We start from the raw sequence: 22,131 nt of genomic DNA on the forward strand, positions 1-22,131 counted from the left end.
TAAATAAATAACTACTAAAATTAACATTAAAAAACATTAAAAAAAAAAACCTAAAAAAATATTGAAAAAAAAAAAACCATTTAAAATTTTAAACCACATACATATTCTCAAATCTAAAAAAAACTATAAAAAACAAATATATTTTTTATTTAAAAAATATATATATATATATATATATAATTTTGATTAATATATATATATATATATATATATAATTTTGATTAAAAATATATATATTTAAAATATTTCAAAAAAATGTATTTTAGAAACATATATATATATATATAATTAAAAAAAATCAAAATTAAATTTTTATTTAAAAAAAAGGGCTCAATCTAGCAGTGGGGCGATTCCAGGAATCACCCAACCACCGCCCGGCCGCCCGTGGGGGCGTGACCCTGGGTGGCGCAGCTGCTTGCAGTGAGAGAGTGACTGTTATATGAAATCGTTACCTGACAAGTCTTTTATGGTCCATTAAGCAACAAACTTTGAAGGATTTCGGTGCTCTTTTGATTACTAAGAGGAGAATGGTTTTAGATGCCGCAACCGATATGCTACCGCCAGTAGAGCTATCATTCAAAAGTCCACAAGCGATGGTTAGTCCCCATATGACTGAACGTATGACAGTTGGTCTTCTTGCATTGCCGTGCACAGTGATATTTCTCGCGGGACTAGCTATAATCGTTCCATGGGACTACATTTGGAGGCCATGCCACGATTACATGGCCACTAGACGAGCTAATACCAGTATGAAGGCGAAATCCATAAAAGCACCCCCCTCCATCATCTATGGCAAATCAATGTCAAGGCTTGCAACAGATTGTGCTATTCGCTTCACATAATTCATGGAAGGAGATGGTGTGACAATCTTGCCTATCTACAACCATGGCTTTCACATGGAATGTGTAGATAAATGGATTCGATCTCATTCTTCATGTCGTACTCCTAGGCATTATGTTGTTGACCCTAGCTGTAAATGTTAGAATTAATGGAGAAAGATATAGTTAGTTGTCTAAAGATAGGATTGAGACTCTAAGATTAGGTCGTGGATCCTACTATCTAGGGAGTGGTTGAAACCACCCTGATTGTGAGAAAGCCTATATATACTAGGTTGTTCTCCTGATTGAATAATTGTAGTATTGTGTGTAGTGCTTGGGCACTCTCCAGGTATCTCACCCGAGGAGCCATTTAGCCAATAAAGTCAATTTTTATCATGGTATCAAAGCTTCAGGGTTGTCCATCCTGTAAGCCGAGTGGAGAGCGCGACTGAGGCGAAGGCATCGCATGTTTTAGGTGCATAAGCGTGCCGACCCCACTGTGAAACTACGCACATATTTTATTTTGTCAGTCTTCACAGATTTTAGGTGTACATGCGCGAAGCCCTTCGCGAGTTTATGGTGCTAACTGACACCGACGTAGTTTGTTGTGGATTGTTGTGAGGTGGTTGTCCTTTGGTCCACAAGCCTGAGTGAACGCTTGTGCTACGGATTGATGTGGTGAGCGTGTAGAACCAATCAAGTTGTTGCGGACTACCGAGGAGGAATACCTGGAGCAAGTGCGGGTATTTCCGATCTGCCATTAGCCATAAGCGATATTCTTGAGCGTCGACTCATGGAAATCCTCATTTGTTGTAGCAGTTGCATCGGTGGAGAAGAAAACACTAAACCCTCGATTAAAGGCATCCCTGGCCGTTGTCTCACAGCACAGATTCGTCGCCACTCTCATTATAATCACTTCAGATTTTCCCTACTCTCGCAAGTATTGTTCCAGATCAATGTCATAGAATCCGATGTAAGTGTGCTTGTGAACAAGTTTGTCGGTCGCCCTTTGTCATGATATTGTTGGTGTTAGCAGAAGTGAGCTGGGTGCACTAGAGCGATTTTATCAGTTGGAATTGTTGATACGAAGCACTGACTGGTCTGAGTTGAGGCTTATGGTTGTCGAGTGCATTTGAAGAAGATCAGTTCAGATTGAGACTCTAAGATTAGGTCTCGGATCCTACTATCTAGCGAGTGGTTGAAACCACCCTGATTGTGAGAAAGCCTATATATACTAGGTTGTTCTCCTGATTGAATAATTGTAGTATTGTGTGTAGTGCTTGGGCACTCTCCAGGTATCTCACCCGAAGAGCCATTTAGCTAATAAAGTCGATTTTTATCATGGTATCAAAGCTTCAAAGTTGTCCATCCTGTAAGCCGAGTGGAGAGTGCGACTGAGGCGAAGGCGTCGCATGTTTTAGGTGCATAAGCATGCCGACCCCACTGTGAAACTACGCACTTATTTTATTTTGTCAATCTTCACATATTTTAGGTGTACATACGCAAAGCCCTTCGCGAGTTTATGGTGCTAACTCACATCGACGTAGTTTGTTGTGGATTGTTGCGAGGTGGTTGTCGTTTGGTCCACAAGCCTGAGTGAACGCTTGTGCTACGGATTGATGCGGTGAGTGTGTAGAACCAATCAAGTTGTTGCGGACTACCGAGGAGGAATACCTGGAGCAAGTGTGGGTATTTCTGATCTGCCATTAGCCATAAGCGATATTCTTGAGCGTCGACTCATGGAAATCCTCATTTGTTGTAGTAGTTGCATCGGTGGAGAAGAAAACCCTAAACCCTCGATTAAAGGCATCCCTGGCCGTTGTCTCACAACACAGATTCGTCGCCACTCCCGTTATAATCACTTCAAATTTTCCCTACTCTCGCAAGTATTGTTCCAGATCGATGTCATAGAATCCGTTGTAAGTGTGCTTGTGAACAAGTTGGTCTATCGCCCTTTGTCATGATATTGTTAGTGTTAGCAGAAGTGAGTTGGGTGCACTACAGCCATTTTATCAGTTGGAATTGTTGATACGGAGCACCGACTGGTGTGAGCTGAGGCTTATGGTTGTTGCGAGGTGGTTGTCGTTTGGTCCACAAGCCTGAGTGAACGCTTGTGCTACGGATTGATGTGATGAGCGTGTAGAACCAATCAAGTTGTTGCGGACTACCGAGGAGGAATACCTGGAGCAAGTGCCGGTATTTCCTATCTGCCATTAGCCATAAGCGATATTCTTGAGCGTCGACTCATGGAAATAGTCATTTGTTGTAGCAGTTGCATCGGTGGAGAAGAAAACCCTAAACCCTCGATTAAAGGCATCCCTGGCCGTTGTCTCACAGCACAGATTCGTCGCCACTCCCGTTATAATCACTTTAGATTTGCCCTACTCTCGCAAGTATTGTTCCAGATCGGTGTCATAGAATCCGCTGTAAGTGTGCTTGTGAACAAGTTTGTCGGTCGCTCTTTGTCATGATATTGTTGGTGTTTAGCAGAAGTGAGCTGGGTGCACTAGAGCGATTTTATCAGTTGGAATTGTTGATACAGAGCACCGACTGGTGTGAGTTGAGTCTTATGGTTGTCGTTTGGTCCACAAGCCTGAGTGAACGCGTGTGCTACGGATTGATGCGGTGAGCATGTAGAACCAATCAAGTTGTTGCGGACTACCGAGGAGGAATACCTGGAGCAAGTGCGGGTATTTCTGATCTGCCATTAGCCATAAGCGATATTCTTGAGCGTCGACTCATGGAAATCCTCATTTGTTGTAGCAGTTGCATCGGTGGAGAAGAAAACCCTAAACCCTTGATTAAAGGCATCCCTGGCCATTGTCTCACATCACAGATTCGTCACCACTCCCGTTATAATCACTTTAGATTTGCCCTACTCTCGCAAGTATTGTTCCAGATCGGTGTCATAGAATCTGCTGTAAGTGTGCTTGTGAACAAGTTTGTCGGTCGCCCTTTGTCATGATATTGTTGGTGTTAGCAGAAGTGAGCTGGGTGCACTAGAGCGATTTTATCAGTTGGAATTGTTGATACGGAGCACCCACTGGTGTGAGTTGAGGCTTATGGTTGTCGAGTGCCTTTGAAGAAGATCAGTTACTGGGACTTTGCTGATATCCATATCGGCGATCATCACTTATCAGCGGTCGGCACGGTGGAGATATCGAGGTTTTCGCCTATATTTTTATCGATGATCGGCATGGCGATATGTGTGGCATATATGCGACATAAATATGGTTTCGAGGTGCGGGTTGGGTCCACCGTCGATGGCCCACGCCCGCCCCTTAACAGAGAGCTCCATTATAACACATATATATATAAATGGGTGTGATAGTTGTGGAGGGTTCGACAGAGTTTATTACTGCCGATCCCAATATATATATATATATATATATATATATATATATATATATAGATATATTATATGGTTGCGATAAGGGCTGTTTAAAAAGGGTTCGGCGGGGTTTGTTGCCACCGATCCCGAAACCATGTTTTTGCTTGTTTTGTTATATTATATAGTTATAATAACTATATTATATCTCGTTATGTGGTTACTCATTTAACCATAAAAAATGATTTTGTCTATTATGCCAGTTTTAGGAGACAAAAGAGAAATCGTCGAGTGTCAATGCCTGATGGGCTGCTATGTGGGTCCCCCATGCTTACTAGGATGCCATGTGGCATCTTGTGGGCCCCACTTTTCCCCTGTCATGTCAAACTTTTGAAGAGCTCTATCTTTTGCATACAAGCTCGGTTTGACGAGTCGTTCACACCACCACGATCAGGACGACGAGGTCTTCGATCTGGTCCTAAGTTGAGCACAATCGAAACACTTTGATTTTTGAGCCATCTTTGTCCTGCGTGTCTCTCTAGAGCCACCTGGATCAATCGTCCCCACTGAGGAGCTTTTGGTCCTCCATAAGCATGTAAAATAATCTGCATCTCTATCTGTACCTTGTTCGCATCACAAGCGTCATGAAAAGTTCTCGCTTCCATCTCCTTCACCTTTGTTCTTTGGAGCCTTAAGCGACGAACCGACACCTGCTACTTCTGCAACCTGTAGTACATGGTTTGCAAATTACATGCTTTAAATAACATGACCAAACTAAAGACCCAAACGTCCCATACTTGCCACGAGTTTATAACACATACTTGGTGGTCAAGTTTACAACAAGATGGACGTAATACCCCAGCTATGACAATAAGGCCAACTCATCATGGTTGCTTCAAAAAGTGATGGAAAACACATCATCACTGCAACGCATGATTTGCATTCATAAGGCAAAAAACTATTGTTTTGACAAGTGACGGAAACATAACATCACTTTCAAAGTTTTAATATGAAACTCAAAATACGATTCAAAACATGACCAGACATCATTGTTGCTGACCAAGTGATGGAAACACATCATCACTGTTACACTTTAAAAAAAAATGCAACAAAAGATTTACAAAGAATGACCATGAAACGACATCATGTCAAAAAAACCATTTTTCACTAAACAATGTGAACGGGTCACCTCCTTGTGGTGATTTTGCTTGTCGAACAACTGCTCTTCCTGGTTCACGCACCGATGCTTTGTCTTTAAGGCACTGCTCTGGATGGAGCTTCCAACAAGTGACGCTCTGATGGCCATTTCTGTCGTAATGACTGCAGTAGGCTTTCTTCCTCCATACCTACTTAACTTGTTTCTTTTCATGCTGTTGAGAGGGTCTTTCACGCCTCATGATTGCTGCCATTCTTTTCCAACACTTGGAAAAGGTATAGTTAGGTAAACCACAAAAAGTACATGTTTTTCGATGCCTTAATATTTGTTCATCATTAACAACATGATCATAATCAAAATGAACATTCGAAGATCGAAAGTGGTTATACCTTCCTTTGTTGTTTTTTATGTCAATATGCGATGAGAGCTTGCCTTAGCTCTCTCCCTGCGATGGAAACTATCATGGGATGATGGGGATGTTTTCCCATCATACTCTTTCCTTGACGATGTCTCGGTTGAATCTAACACCTTTGAGCACTCTCCTTTAGCGTACCTAGAGCCTGCAAATCGAGGTTCATGCACAACCTCCAAAGGTTGAGTGATGCCTTGGTTATCAGTACCAAGTTCTTTCTCCTTGTGCCTCATCTTTGTAAGGAGCCTCATGTTTGTCCCTGTAATTGGGATCTCCACATCTCCAACAGACATCACACTATCAGAAAATGAAATTGAAAGGAAATCAACATCTTTTACCTTCTCTTTCGATTTGGAAAGAACTGATGAGGGCTGCTCATCATTTCTTGTTGGTAGATCTCCTTCCCAAACTTCTTTCCTGACATACCCAAGTCCTGCTCGACATGTTAATTCCTCTACTTGGATGGGATTGACAATGCCTTGGCCATTAACGCCCAAGCCTTCTCCTTCATACCACATTCTCTTCAATAGTTGGGAGTCAATTCCTGTGGTATGATTTTCAAATACAGCGAAATCATCATCAGGAAACATACATGAAGATGGAGAACTACTTTTTACCTCACATGGGTCTTGCTGCAGCTTTTCCAAGGCCTCGTCCTTTGCTTGCAGTTGTAGTAGCAAACTCTGCTTCTCCTCTTTCTCTTCATGTAGACACATCTTCAATTCATCATTCTCTGTTTGAAGATTATGTCTGTCTTGCTTCAGTTCTTTCATGGCCTCTTCTGTGGCTTTCAACTGAAGTTGTAACTGCTCCTTTTCCTCTGTCTCTTTCTGTAGAGTTTTATACATAATTTCCACCTTCTTGGAAATGTTAAGCATGGTCTCGTACATTGCTCTTTCATCCTTTGTCATTGTTCACACTGCAATTCACATCAACGTTAAGACCTGCTCTGATACCACATGATCCAGGTCCGTGTGTGAAGAAAGACCCTACCAAGACATTTTACTTTCATGATGTGTTAAAATTGCTTTTAAAGGAACATTAACCAATACATCTATATGCGGAAAAGAAGATGAACATAACAATCATCAGCACATGAAAACATAAGCCGTTGATAACGAAGTTCGTCCAAGAGGGACTACATCTCTGGGCCCTGGTGTCAAGATGATGTAGGATGCTACATTATGTGTTGTCAATAAAGATGATGTACACATAGACAATGTCTCAATCATACAAGGTAGAATGACCTCATGCAGGAGTGGCTCTAAGAGATGTTCCATAGCTAGAACTCTCAATAAAAAAGACTCCTATCAGTATGATACAAAAACAAGCATGGTGCACATCCCACCAACATGGCACAAAAGGGATGTCAAAGCAAAACACATGCATGACGACAATAATAGTATCCCAACAACATAAAACAAGGGATCACAAAGCATAACATAAAGATTTATGACAACAAGTACGTCATATAGAAGATTCCGCATCAAATCAAGCAAGGAATCATGACAACATGTAATAAACAAGATCTTGCATCAACATCAATCATGGATCTGTACAACATAATGCAGAAAGAAGAAGTACATGAACACATCGTATACCTCACAATGAAGGGCCATCTGAAGAAGTGGATGTCTCACTGCTGAAGCTGCTCAGACCATTGCTCTCAAGGCATCGATTTCATGAAGATGGCTACTTGCACAAGAATGTGGACATCTACACTGGCCTTAGAAAAGTGACTAGAAGAAAAAATGAGAGAATAAAAAATCTAAAGCCACCATCATATTTGTGGCGTCGAGTAGTGCTGAATCGACAGTCCAAAATCCGAATTCTAAGAAGTTGAGAATTTTGGGCTCAAGGAATCTTCTAGATTCCCCCGGGATTCCTCAAAGATTATGTTCCATGGATGGACTGTAAATCTGCAACTCAAATGGAAAATCTGATCTCGCCATTGCAATCCATATGGAAAACCATGAAAAACAAGTATAAACTTGACTATATTCTGAAATGTCAAAATTTTACCTCCTTGGGAAAATTTCATGGCTCATGGTTTTGTTCCCCGTTTTTGCTGAAATCATGGTTCCACGCGCATTCTGGAACTGACTAGAAAATGCACACCTCTAATGAAGAAACGAATAACACCATTGTGTTCGTGGCGATGAGAGGTGTAAAAACCATATAAGACTTGTCAAATTCTAACAAAGTGAGAATTTTGCCCCCCTGCAAAATTCATGGTCCCTGCATTAATATATTAATTAATCTGCTACCTTGAAATTCGTGCCTACATTCTGCCTCGAAATTCATACCTATAGTCTCTCTCCTCCTCGAGCTCTGTGCAGAGGTGAAAAGCCTAAGTTTAAATAAAATTCTATCAGCGGATTTCCCAACAAATAGGCCACTGGCCTAATGGTAAATAATAAGAGTAGTTGAGGAGAGGTCGGGGGATCAAACCCCGCCTCTTCCATATATAAACCCTTTTAACCCATAAATGTGTTGAAATAGGGATCGGGTCCACTTTGGGCAGCCCGCCCCTTAAACCCCGTGCTTAACACCTTATCGGCGTTACATATTAATCGCAATCGGTGGTTGGCTATGGCGGAGGCATATATATCGGCGCTTTTATCGGGACTTCGCCGATATCCATATCGGCGATCATCACTTATCGACAGTGGGCACGGCGAAGATATCAGGGTTTTTGCCGATATTGTTATCAGCGATTAGCGCTGCGATATGTGCGGCATATATACGACATACATATGGTTTCGGGGTGAGGGCCAGGTCCACCACCGATGGCTCGCACCTGCCCCTTAACACAGAGCTCCGTTATAACATATATATATAAATGGGTGTGATAGTTGTGGAGGGTTCGGCAGAGTTTATTACCGTTGATCCCAATATATATATATATATATATATATATATATATATATATATATATATATATATATATATATATATATATATATATATATATCATATGGTTGCGATAAGGGTCATTTAAAAAGGGTTCGACAAGGTTTGTTGTTGCCGATCCCGAAACCATGTCTTTGCTTGTTTTGTTATATTATATAGTTATAATAACTATATTATATCTCGTTATATGGTTATTCATTTAACCAAAAAAAAAAAGAGAGAGAGATTTTGTCTCTTATGCCAGTTTTAGGAGACAAAAGAGAAATCGCCAAGTGTCAATGGTTGATGGGCTACTATGTGGGTCCCACCTGCTTACTGGGATGCCATGTGGCATGCTGTGGGCCCCACTTTTCCCCTGTCATGTCAAACTTTTGAAGAGCTCTATCTTTTGCATACGAGCTCAGTTTGACGAGTCGTTCGCACCACCACGATCAAGACGACGAGGTCTTCGATCTGGTCCTAGTTTGAGCACAATCCAAACACTTTGATTTTTGAGCCATCTTTGTCCTGCGTGTCTCTCTAGAGCCACCTGGATCAGCGCAGGTCCCAGACAGTCCGCTTCACATTGTGGACTTTGTTCAGCACTTCGCGTACTTTGTTAAAAGCTTCTGCGTGGATATTCTTTTGTGCACTTGGTCTTTCCATACTTTGTGGTCCCAACCAGAGGGGTCATTCGCACCATCGCCTTACCTGCACCTGCTTACTGATCATGTCCCCTACCGCGAGGTCGGTGTACATTCATATAGGTTTCACACCATATGCATGTATCCACCTGGATAAGTGGGTGCACGGTCTGCTTCATTTGTCACACTTGTATTTCAATCGCATCTTAGGCTTCCCAAATTGCATGCGCATCATCCTTCAACAGTCGCTCCAGTCCTCAAAACTTCTTTGGTGCGTACTCCACCACCTCACGGGCATAGCACGTAGAACCCACTTCAGGGCATCCAAGCGTTGCTATTCTGAAACTTCTCTTTCAAATTTGTTCGGGAAGTCATCCACCTCGCTTAACCCGTCATACGTAGACAGGTCTCTTACCTCCATTGCTATGCAGCGCAGCAATCTCATCATCATGTTACAGTTGAGCGTGGTTACCTCATGTAACTGGCGGTGGTGTGGGTGGGGGTGGTATGCGCAGAATTCTCTGTCTTATCAAGTTGATCGCACTTCTTGATGAGACCTTCGCAAGCTCTTCTTCACCCCCTCGCGGAGGTGAAATCAAGGGGCTAGTCTCTAGTTTTGTCCTATTTTTGTTTCTATAGATTCTCCCACTTCGCATAGCCCCAAACATCAACTTATTCGCATAACCTGCTTTTCACACAGTAGCATTTTAATCCAAGTGTTCAAATATTTAACGTACTTACCTCGTGGTCCCTTGAGGAAGCGTTGTTCTGCCTCACTATCGCCGACTAAAGTATCTACCACGAATTGAGTGATGAATCGTCCTATGATTCAATCGAGCCAGTGATCGACAGCGTGCACGATCTTATCTTCTGATGCTTCCAGCCTGCGCACCAATTTTGGAGTCCACACAATAGGTTTTTCAATTTTACACCTTCCTTGGCTATGTGCTAGCTTCGCGATCCACTCGTACAACTCAATAGGGGAAGGATGCAAAGAAAATTTTGTGGACCTTCATATACAAGTAGCAGTCTAACCACCTTTCCTTTGATAGTCGCGGATTCCTGTTTTCCTGTGCCACGAACTCGTGAATTTTTCTCTCCAACCAATCTTCAATTCCTTTCTTTGTCGGATTCCAGTGATACGACATCAAGAATCTCTATGCAGATCCAGGTCCCGGCAACATAACCATTTGTTGGCTTGTTGGGGCCTAACTTAGGTTCAGAGTTAATTAGCCAAACAAATCCTTGTACTACTGGCCCTTTCGGCAACAGTCCGCGGAGCGCGGACTAAGATCTCACCCGAAGGAGTATGGGAGGGTGCTAGAACCAGGTTTCCGCACCCTTGAGATGTCTGAGAGGTACGACTGGTTATATGTTTGTTCCTGCGCGCAGGTCACTTTATGCACTTTCCGTTCCTCACAGCCTGATACACTACCTTCGCATAGCCCTAACCAGGGGTTGTGCCGCGCTTTGTGCTATTACCCGAGATCTTACTTATCTTCCAATGTTAATTAATTACCTTCACCTACTTGAATGTCTTAAGTTATAATTAGCAATACAAAACATTCATACACGATCGCGCAGTAAATAAACAATATACTTGCAAATTATATCTGATCATGCAATAAACCAGGAAAATATACACATAATTATAGCAAAACTTCTCTTTTTTTTATTCTCCCAACAGTTACAGACTTGACCTACCCTGCCCATTCAGTTGCAGGGGTCCGCGCACTCAGCTGCAGACTACTAGGCCTCTGCAGACTCAACTGCAGAGCCTTCTCCTACTCTACGACCCACATACACACTTTACTCTTCCACTCAATCACTTAGACTTCTCATGCTTTTATTCTAATCATTTTTTCTATTAGTTATATTTTACACTTAGAGCCTCGCTCTATTTATACAATCCCATGGTCCACGGACCATGGGTAGGTCTATCCAGCTGACATTACATTACAAAAACTAGGGTGGACAACCCTGTGACTCTATTATACTTTCGTGCCCTGCATCCGTAATTTGCGGAGCTTTTACAAAAATATTCAGTCAGAATTCGGCTTTAAGCCCCAAAACATGCCTTGGGGGGATTCCATGCCCAACACACACCCACTTTGAATTATTTTCGAGACGTCGTCTAGGAACAATATTACCTTGTCAGGAGCTATGAAGATAAATACACAGAATGGACCATACTGCAGTAGGGAAGGGACCAAGACGTGTTGGAGTTCACAAATATTCAAACCCTTCACATAAAGTTGGGTATCAAGGTAGAGATGGAGTTCTTGGAAATATCCGTGCTTGGCGCCACATACTGATATGTTGTCAAGATCGGGCATAAATACATACATAAGAAGCAAGACTTTGGATATGTGAATCCGGAGCAGGGAAAAGGAACCTCCAAACTGTCGAACAAAGGACAGAGCCAATGTGGGGTGACCTAGGACAACCGCTCGAATCAACAAGCAAAGAATAACACCACAAAGATGAAGAAGGACAGAGGAAAATGGTGTGAATTCCATAAGATCCCCACTCTAACACAAATGAGTATCACGCCAAGCAGTTTCTCGTGGTCGAGCTAAAAGCTTCAAAGTCAGATGCATGTTTCGTCTTTGAGTCAAAACCCAACAAGGGGAAGCAAATTATTGATGTAGATCCGAGCACCATCATTTCCACCACCAAGGTCTAGAAGATTGAGCCTGAAGATCCAAAGGAGGGGGAGTGTCTCTTCCAGTCACAGATGTGGGTGAAGGGTTCTCTGTTGTAGTTCATTGTTGACAATGAGAGACAAAAGAACCTCATCTTAGTTGAGGTTGTGAAGTGGTTGGGAATATTGATGAAACCACACCTATAGTCATACACCATCATATGGCTCCACTAAGGGCAAGATCTCTGCGTCAGCCAATAGTGTCGCCTACCCTACAACATCAATCCCTTCACAAATGAGGTACTGTGTGATGTTTCTCCCTTGAAGTTTTTGATTTAATATTAGGCCAATCATACCCGTGGAAGTGTCATGTTGTGTATGAGTCCAAACCTCGTAGTGTTATTATTACTTTGGGCAATAAACTATACAAGATATCGAAGGTAGCCCCGCCTACTTCCATTTCTTTGATATCTTCTAAGTAATGCAGTAAGATCATCTCCCATACCGAGAAATTTGTTTTCTTTCTGATTCAATCTCAAAGTAAGGTGAAGATTGTGGCCACATTCATGGCCCCCAGGAAGGGTACATCCACGCAACATAAGCAGGTGGATAAGGTTGTACAAGAATATAAGGACATCTTTTCCTCACCCGCAAGGGTACCTTTGCATTGTCAGGTCAAGCATTTGATCAATTTGAATCCCATAACACCTCTACCCAATGGGCCGATATACCACTACTCTCTTATGGAAAAGGAAGAAATCAAGTAGAAAATCTAGGAGTGGCCACAAAAAGGGAACATCCGACCAAGTTCCTCACCTTGTGTGAGCCCAATTATACTCGTGCAAAAGAAACATGGGACATGGAGACTCTGCATTGATTACCGGGCACTAAATAAAATCACTGTCAAGAATAGGTATCCAATCAATGGATTAATGACCTTCTTGACCAGCTCAAGGGGACCAAGTACTTCAACAAGATTGATTTGAAGTATGGTTATCACCAGGTTCCAATAGAACCCACAGATGTATGGTAGATTGCCTTCAAATCCAAGGAGGGCCTCTTTGAGTGGTTGTTCATGCCTTTCGGGTTGACAAATGCCCTCGCAACTTCAATGAGGTTGATGAATGAAATATTGTACTCCTTCACCAACTCATTCGTGGTTGTATATCTATATGGCATCCTTATATTCAACAAGAGTTGGGAAAAGCACTTGAAACACATTCGGTAGGTTCTGCAAACCATGCGTCAACACAAACTATGCGCCAACTTGGAAAAATGAACCTTTGGCATGAACCATGTGCAATATTTGGGTTACATCTTTGATGAGAAAGGCATGCATGTGGATCTAGCTATGATCCAATTCATTCGGGATTGGCCAACCGTGATCACTTGAAAAGAGCTTTGCAATTTTGGGCCTTGCCATTTTCTATTTAAGGTTCATGTTGGGATTCTCTCATATCACTTGGCCTTTGAGTCAAGTTACTAAGGGCGGAGAAAAAGAAATTTTTTTATGGTCTGAGTCTAAAAATAAGGCATTTATTGACCTAAAGCATTGTGGTCGTTGAAATATTTTCTAAGATGGCCATATTGGTTGCCTACAAGAAGAGTATCACAAACAATATAAACTTTGAAACGGGAACTTTGGCCAAAAAACCCCGAAAAAACATGAAAAACAGTGCTAAAAATGAAAAGTGTGTATACTGGAACGATGTTTTTTTTTTAGGGTCAATTTTGAACATTTTTTAAAAATGGTAGTGAAAATGAAATTTTTGTGCAAAAATAGTGCAAAAAACACTCTGAAAATGAAAAGTGTTGATATTGGAACAATGACTATTTTTTAGGGTCAATTTTCAACATTTTTAAAAAATGCTAGTAAAACCAAATTTTTATATGCAAAAATTGTGCAAAAAACACCCTCCAAACGAAAAGTGTTGATGCTGGAATAATATTTTTTTTTCTAGGGTAAATTTAGAACATTTTTATTTTTCGTGAAATAGAGACCTAGCTGCACGCATGCTCCTCTGCTCCCACCGCCATCTGAATCTTGATCGCTCCTCGGCCGCTTGGATGGGCCCTCTGGATGCGCCTCCAGAGGAGGCCGTGCTTCAACACGCATTCTCAGCAATGATCAAATCTTTGCCTGCTTAGCGTGCTCGCTCATCAGTATCCAAATTTGTGAAAAAAATTGAGGGGTTACAGGAAGTCTCTCTTCCTCCTTCCTTGCCCAAAAAAGTTGCTCTTGCCGTGGCGGAAAAAGGACTAATAGGGCAATTTACAGGGGTTTCGCCCTCCCCAAAAACCGTTTAGAGGTGAGTTGAGAGGAACTGGACTGGTAAAATCCAAGGAAAAAATTCTATCAAGTTTTGCGGAAAGGGCTACTTCACATTTCATTTTGAGACTAAGGAAGACAAGGATTTAATCTTCCGCAATGGACCTTACTTCATGGATTTCAGAGTTCTGTACTTAAACAAATGGACTCCAGATTTTGACCCGGAGCTTGACATCCCTAATGCGGTTCCTGTATGGGTTTGCCTTCCTCATCTCCCCTTGCATTGCTGGGGAGACGAATCAATTCGTGCTATTGGGAACGCTGTCAGGAATTACATAGACCGAAGTGAGCCGAGAGACAACATGCAGGCTTTTGCTCGTATCTGCGTCGAAGTTGACTTGGGTAGAGGCCTTCCAGAAGCTATTAAACTCAAAGTCGACGACTGGATGCACATTCAATAGCTCGACTATGAACAGATTCCCTTCAAGTGCAAGGTATGTCACGAATACGGACACTTTGCTAACCGCTGCACTAAGATCTCTAATGTTGATAATACCCCGCAGGAAGAGCAATGGGAACCTGTCAAAAAAATAAATCAACCCCTAGTCATAAATCTCCCATGGATGTTGGTACCTCTTCCCAGCCCTCCCCCATCTCTCTAACCTCATCTCCCCCGCCTTAATTCCCTCTTCCCTCTTCCTCCCAGCCACCCTAGTCCTCCATCCGCCAGTTAAATCCCCTCCTTTCCTCGCCTTCCTCCAACCCTTTTCATGCCCTCTCCCTTCCTGAGGAATCCCCTGCCCCCTCATCTCAACCTAAGCCTCCCTCTTCTCCCCTTCCCCTGGTCATCTCCCCTGCCCTCCCATCTGATCCTCCCCCTCTTAGAATCACCTGAATCAATTCCAAGGAACATGGATCCACTATAGACCGTCAAAAGAAGCCTAGAAGAAAGTCTTCCAAATAGCACAGGGATGAGAATGCGCAAAAGGACATATCACTAGGACTCCAGAATCCTATAGAATCAGATATACAAGGAGCAATAGACAAAGACGCAGCAAGCAAAGATAAAGGAGGGAGAGCAACTCCTCGAATCTCACTGTTGAAATGATTAAAATTCTCTCATGGAATAGCAGGGGACTAGGGCACCCCTCCAAAACCGATGCCTTAAAGGATCTTATAAACCAAGAAAAGCTAGCTATTGTACTATTACAAGAAACAAAGCAGAGGCAGTCTGAAATCATCAAGGCCATTGAATACCATAAGCACTATAAAGGAATTATAAGTGATTCCAGAGGGGCCTCAGGTGGAATCGCTACACTTTGGCGTCAGGACGAGTGGAACTGTGCAACAGAAGTAATAGATTAGCATTGGGTTAAGACATTGTTAGAAAAATATGAGCAGACAGCAGATTGTAATTTACAATGTCTATGCCCCTAACCATTATAGGGACAAAGAATTTTGTTGGGATTCCCTCAGCCAAAATATAGAAGAAGAAGACAGCAGCAACATCATTGCCGGGGGTGACTTAAATCTAATTTTACATGCCAACGAAAAACATGGAGGGAGCTTCACGCCAGACCCCTTCAGAAACCAGCTGGAAAATATAATGCAACAAGGACATCTTGTCGATGTCATCCCAAAAAATCGTAAATACACATGGAGTAATCGCAGATTGGGCAGCAGTAACATTATGGAGTGGCTTGATCGATTTTCGGTAAATATTTCTCTTCTATCCACTTTTTCAGCTATTAGCGCCACCATTCTTCCATTTGCTACCTCTGATCATTTCCCTATTACTTTAGCTCTTGAATCTCACAGTCTTCTAGGCTCTCTTCCCTTTAAATACAATCATATATGGAATGACTATCAAGGAGTCAAAGATCTGATCCAGCAAACATGGCGTCAGCATGTTGAAGGATCTCCATGCTTTATATGGGAAAGCAAGCTAAAAAATGTGAAAATGTGCTCAAGAATTGGGCTAAAACGCAGTACAAAGAGCCAGAAGAAAAGCAACGAGAGGTGAAAGCCAAAATTGAAGACCTACACTATGCAATAGAAAAACAAGAGTATCAACAAGCTGAAAAGACTCAAGAAGAAAACCTTTACAATCAGCTAAGCGGCATTAGAAGGGAAGAGGAAGAAAAATGGCATATGAAATCTAGGCAGACTTGGCTGAAAAGTGGAGATAAGAACACAACCTTCTTCCATAAATAGGCCATTGTTCGACAAATAAGAAACAATATAACAACCATCATAGATAGCGCAGGGACTCAACACAGTGATCAGACAGCCATCAAAAGCGCTGCTTCAAACCATTTCAAAGAGCTTTTAACTAAAACAGGTGAGGAAGAAAGCTATGCTGACCTCTTGTAGCGTTTGCCAATGAAGATTTCAACATAATTAACTGAAAGGTTGGTAGAAGAAATAAAAGATGAAGAAATCAAGGAAGCAATTTGGTGCCTCCAACCAGACAAGGCGCCAGGGCCGGATGGCTTCTCTATTTGTTTTTACAGAGAATATTGGGAAATGATAAAAAAGGACCTCATTAAATATTTCAAGTGGATACAGAGGAAGAACAAAATAGGAGGATACACGAACTCAACTCATCTGGCTCTCATCCCAAAGGAAAACCGCCCTTCCAAATTTACCCGCTTCAGACCAATATCATTATGTAATTCTTCCCACAAAATCTTCACTAAAGTCCTTGCTTATCGTCTCAAACCTCTCCTGCCAATGTTAATTTCTGAAAACCAAGTAAGCTTTATGGCTAACAGACAAATCTCAGACTCTATCCTCTTAGTACAGGAAGCCCTTTGAGGAATGAAAAAGGCTTCATTTTGAAATTGGATTTGGCAAATGCCTTTAATAGGGTACGACATTCCTTTCTATCTGCGGTTCTTCAAAAAATGGGATTCTCCTCTGCCTTTATAGAAATTATAATAACTTGTATCTCCGAGCCTTGGATCGCTCCTCTTATCAATGGCAGACCTGGGCCTTCCTTTCGATCCTCAAGAGGCCTATGGCAAGGTTGTCCTTTATCACCCTATCTTTTCCTCCTAATGGCAGAATCCTTCAGTTGTGCTCTTGACCATAAGTGCCAGATAGGCCTCATCACTGGTATTAAGTTCGAAGATGCAATGAAAAACATAAACCACTCCCAATTTGCCGATGACACCCTGCTGCTAGGAGGGGCAACCACAATCATAGCTCGAAGATTCAAATCCTTATTAGACAAATTCATGACTTACTCAGGGGGACTGATAAATAACCTCAAAAGTTGTATCTATGGATGGAATGCCTCAGCTCACACTCTCCAAAGCATTGCCAACATCTTTGGTGTTCCTTGCAAGTTAAATTGGGACCACTTCAGCTACCTAGGAATGCCTATGAGTATAGGGAAAACTTGGGCTGATGTTTGGGAAACAACTCTAGACAAAATGAAAAGAAAAGTCCAAAAATGGGGAACTTCCTGGCTCAACCCAGCTAGTAGACTGGTGCTCCTCAAATCGGGTCTTTCCTCTCTTCCCCTTGATCAATTTTCTCTTACTCAAGCTCCAGCTTCTTTCCTCAGCAAAATGGATAGTGTTCTTAGATTCTTCCTTTGGCAGGGGGGAAAAAATGAGAGGAAAAAATTCAACTTGGTAGGATGGAAACAAGTCATTCATAGCCAAGAGAAAGGAGGTCTTGGCATTCGATCTCCATCTCTAACAAATTTAGCCTTTGGGGGGAAATTAGTCTGGAGACTAATTGAAGGACAATCAGCCTGGTGGAAAAAAGTTTTGGAGGCAAAATACATCAGTCAACCACGACAACATCTTCTCACAATCAAAATAGCCAACAGAAACTGCTCAAAGATTTGGAAACTGTCTAAAAAATTCATCCCCTTTATGGCTCAAAACGTCTCCAAGGTGCTAAAAGGAGGCAGGGAAATCAACATCGGCGCTGACAAAATTAGGGGGAATCCACCGCTCAACAGTCACCCAGGTATGGCTGCAATAATATATTTTCTTCAAAGCAAAGGAATTTGCAACCTAGACCAAATTTCTCAATTGGACGCAACAACCCATGCTTGGAAGCGTTGGAAATTTCCTCCCATACCTCAATGCCTCAAAGAGAACTTCGACAACTTCTGCAAACACCTTCACAGCATTTCTCCCGCTCTAAAAAATGACAAGGATGCATTTAGATGGGACCCCACTGGCACCAATTATTCAACTCAAGCAGGTTATGACTATTTATGCAACAAAGACTATTCGGCTCCAGCATGGCTGCATAGGAAAACAGTGTGGAAAGCGGAAGCAATTCCAAAGGTGAAATTTTTCATGTGGACCCTTTTAAAAGGGAAAACTCTCACTGCAGAGAACCTTAAAAAAAGAGGCATTGCTGGCCCTTCCAGATGCCCTAACTGCCAAGAAGCAGAAGAGTCTATTCAACATCTATTTATCTCTTGCCCCTTTTCATTTTCTTGTTGGAACAACATTAATCCTTCCGTAACTCTCTTCTGGAAGTCTCAGCTATCCATTGAAGAAGTTCTTAACTACTGGAGAAAAAATTACCCCTAGAAACCCATGAAAAATAACCCTGCCAAGCGAGTGTGGGATGCGCTCCCTCTGGCCCTTTTATGGAGGATCTAGCTTGCTCGGAACAACAAGATATTCAAAGACAAAGAGACACCAATAAGGCATTTATGTAACAAGGCCAAAAGCTTGGCAATTGAAACAATCTCATCCAAGATCACAAAAAAAGTGGATATTACAAGTCTTTGGACAAAGGAAAAAGAATTCAAAGGGACCATGATAGACAGGCTTAGCATCCTTCCAGCTATGAAAACCTACAGCAACCTGGGCAGCACTCACAGCCATAGATGGAAAATTCGATTAAAACAGGATGACTTCAACAACTAGCTCCTCTCATGCAACACCCACTCCTTGTTCTTTGACGGCCCCTCCAAATCTAACCCGGGAGCGGCGGGAGCAGGGGGCGTCATCTTCAATCCCAATGGTGAGCTCTTAGTATCCTTTGAATGGGGACTATGGATTCTTTCAAACAACAGAGCTGAGGCTCTGGCTCTCTACCAAGGTATTCTGCAATTACAGGCTCAGGGAATCCAGAAAGCCATGATCTTCGGCGATTCTGCCATCATTATAAATTTAGTGACTAGCAAGAGGGCAGCCTCTAATATCTTCTTGTAGCAAACCATTAGCAGATGTCAAGTCTGGATCAACCAAGCACAGGACTTTCAACTCTAACATATCCTCCATTCTATTAACCAGGAAGCTGACAAACATGCCAATCAAGCTTGCATTCGACCAAAAGGAAGTCTACTCTGCACTAACGAGGACTCGTACCAATTTCTTCCATGATTTTCATGATTAGCTCAAATTCACCTTATCCAAGGACCTGTGTTTTTTACAAGGCGTATTCTGATCAAATTTACAACAACTCTGAGTCTCTCTGTCATTTGCCACCGGAAATCCTCTCAAACCTCCTTGTTGAGCCCACTATCCCCTTAAAATCTTGCAGCTCTCGTAAAATCCGTGACTACCCAACCTCCTTTCATTTGATCGAGACCTACATCCCTCTCAGCATGTCGGTTATATATCCTGAGTCGCGTCTTCCTTATCCCAAAACTCAACTCCCCTCTCCATCCTCGCTCGCCCTCTCTCTGTTGGCTTGCACTCCCTTTTTCAACTATCTCATCTGCGTTAACAAAGACTGTTTTCCTTCTTCTCATGGAAAAGATCAACGACAGCTCCAGTATCTCTAGCGCTAAGATTGCAGAAGCAGACAGCTGCCCGGAGGACTCCATTGCTCGATAGATCAGTCTCAAAAGCAAAGTTTAGATGACATGTAAAATCTGCTTACTTTTGTATCAGTTTGCCCGAATCTATACCTGTGTTAGTGCCCCTCAAGTTGAAACCAAAAATGAAAGCAATTCAGTTGAATTCTTAATTGTAAAACAGTTGAAAGCTCATCCTATGAGCCCAACTCATGTAATATCGGAGCTTAGACTCCCTACCTTTTTTTGAATACAGACAGCAATCGAAATTGTTAAAAAAAAAAAAAAATTAGAACATTTTGAAATAATGGTGTAAAAGATTTTATCATGACTCCGAAAAACGTTAAAATTTCAAAAGAATAGTGAAAACATAAAATTGAAAATTAAAACAAAAATTAAAACAATGAAAAAAATAAAAATAAAAAGTTGAAAAAAATAGCAAAACATAAATTAAAATATATATTAAAAACAAAACATAAAATCAAAAATCAAATATACAAAAAAGCAAACATAAAATAAAAATTAACAAAAAAAATCAATCATAAAAATGTAAAAAAAAAAAAAAAAACAAATTAATTAAAAAACTAAAAAAAATATAAAAAATTAAATAATAAGAAAAACATATTAAAAAAAAAAAAAACATTTTTTTTTAATCTGGTAAACCATAAAAATATTTGGGAAAAAAAAAACAAAACTTAAAATAACTATAAAATTAAGAAAGTAAAAAATAGAAAAATTTTAAAAGACGTACAAAAACTAAAAAAAATAAAACAAATTAGATTTAAAAAATAGAAAAATAGAAAAATAAATAAATAAATAACTACTAAAATTAACATTAAAAACATTAAAAAAAAAAACCTAAAAAAATATTGAAAAAAAAAAAACCATTTAAAATTTTAAACAACATACATATTCTCAAATCTAAACAAATTTATAAAAAAACCAATATATTTTTTATTTGAAACAAGAAAAATATTTATATATATATATAATTTTGATTAAAATATATATATATATATATATATATATATAGATATATATATAATTATAATTATAATTTTGATTAAAACATATATATAGATATAATTATATAATTTTGATTAAAAATATATATATTTAAAAAATTTCAAAAAAATGTATTTTAGAAATATATATATATATATATATATATATATATATATATATATATAATTAAAAAAAATCAAAATTAATTTTTTATTTAAAAAAAAGGGCTCAATCTAGCAGCGGGGCGATTCCAGGAATCACCCAACCACCGCCCGGCCGCTCGTGGGGGCGCGACCCTGGGTGGCGCAGCTGCTTGCAGTGACAGAGTGAGTGTTATATGAAATCGTTATCTGACAAGTCTTTTATGGTCCATTAAGCAACAAACTTTGAAGGATTTCGGTGCTCTTTTGATTACTAAGAGGAGAATGGTTTTAGATGCCGCAACTGATATGCTAGCGCCAGTAGAGCTATCATTCAAAAGTCCACAAGCGATGGTTAGTCCCCATATGACTGAACGTATGACAGTTGGTCTTCTTGCATTGCCGTGCACAGTGATATTTCTCGCGGGACTGGCTATAATCGTTCCATGGGACTACATTTGGAGGCCATGCCACGATTACATGGCCACTAGACGAGCTAATACCAGTATGAAGGCGAAATCCATAAAAGCACCCCCCTCCATCATCTATGGCAAATCAATGTCAAGGCTTGCAACGGATTGTGCTATTCGCTTCACAGAATTCATGGAAGGAGATGGTGTGACAATCTTGCCTATCTGCAACCATGGCTTTCACATGGAATGTGTAGATAAATGGATTCGATCTCATTCTTCATGTCGTACTCGTAGGCATTATGTTGTTGACCCTAGCTGTAAATGTTAGAATTAATGGAGAAAGATATAGTTAGTTGTCTAAAGATAGGATTGAGACTCTAAGATTAGGTCTCGGATCCTACTATCTAGGGAGTGGTTGAAACCACCCTGATTGTGAGAAAGCCTATATATACTAGGTTGTTCTCCTGATTGAATAATTGTAGTATTGTGTGTAGTGCTTGGGCACTCTCCAGGTATCTCACCCGAAGAGTCATTTAGCTAATAAAGTCGATTTTTATCATGGTATCAAAGCTTTAGGATTGTCCATCCTGTAAGCCGAGTGGAGAGCGCGACTGAGGCGAAGGCGTCGCAT

At 40.9% G+C, this 22,131-nt stretch overlaps 1 protein-coding gene across 1 annotated transcript; it reads left to right on the forward strand.

The window, feature by feature from the left end:
• Positions 1–21,372: 21,372 nt before the first annotated feature.
• LOC149146428 (putative E3 ubiquitin-protein ligase ATL45) lies at positions 21,373–21,828 on the forward strand. Its single transcript, XM_089452761.1, has one exon. It carries the CDS (start codon positions 21,373–21,375, stop codon positions 21,826–21,828), a length of 456 nt encoding a protein of 151 aa, XP_089308887.1.
• Positions 21,829–22,131: the final 303 nt, after the last annotated feature.

Source organism: Pinus tabuliformis, chromosome X (genome assembly GCF_031772625.1).
Source record: "Pinus tabuliformis cultivar Carrire ecotype Pingquan chromosome X, CPIR1, whole genome shotgun sequence".
Taxonomy (NCBI): domain Eukaryota; kingdom Viridiplantae; phylum Streptophyta; class Pinopsida; order Pinales; family Pinaceae; genus Pinus; species Pinus tabuliformis.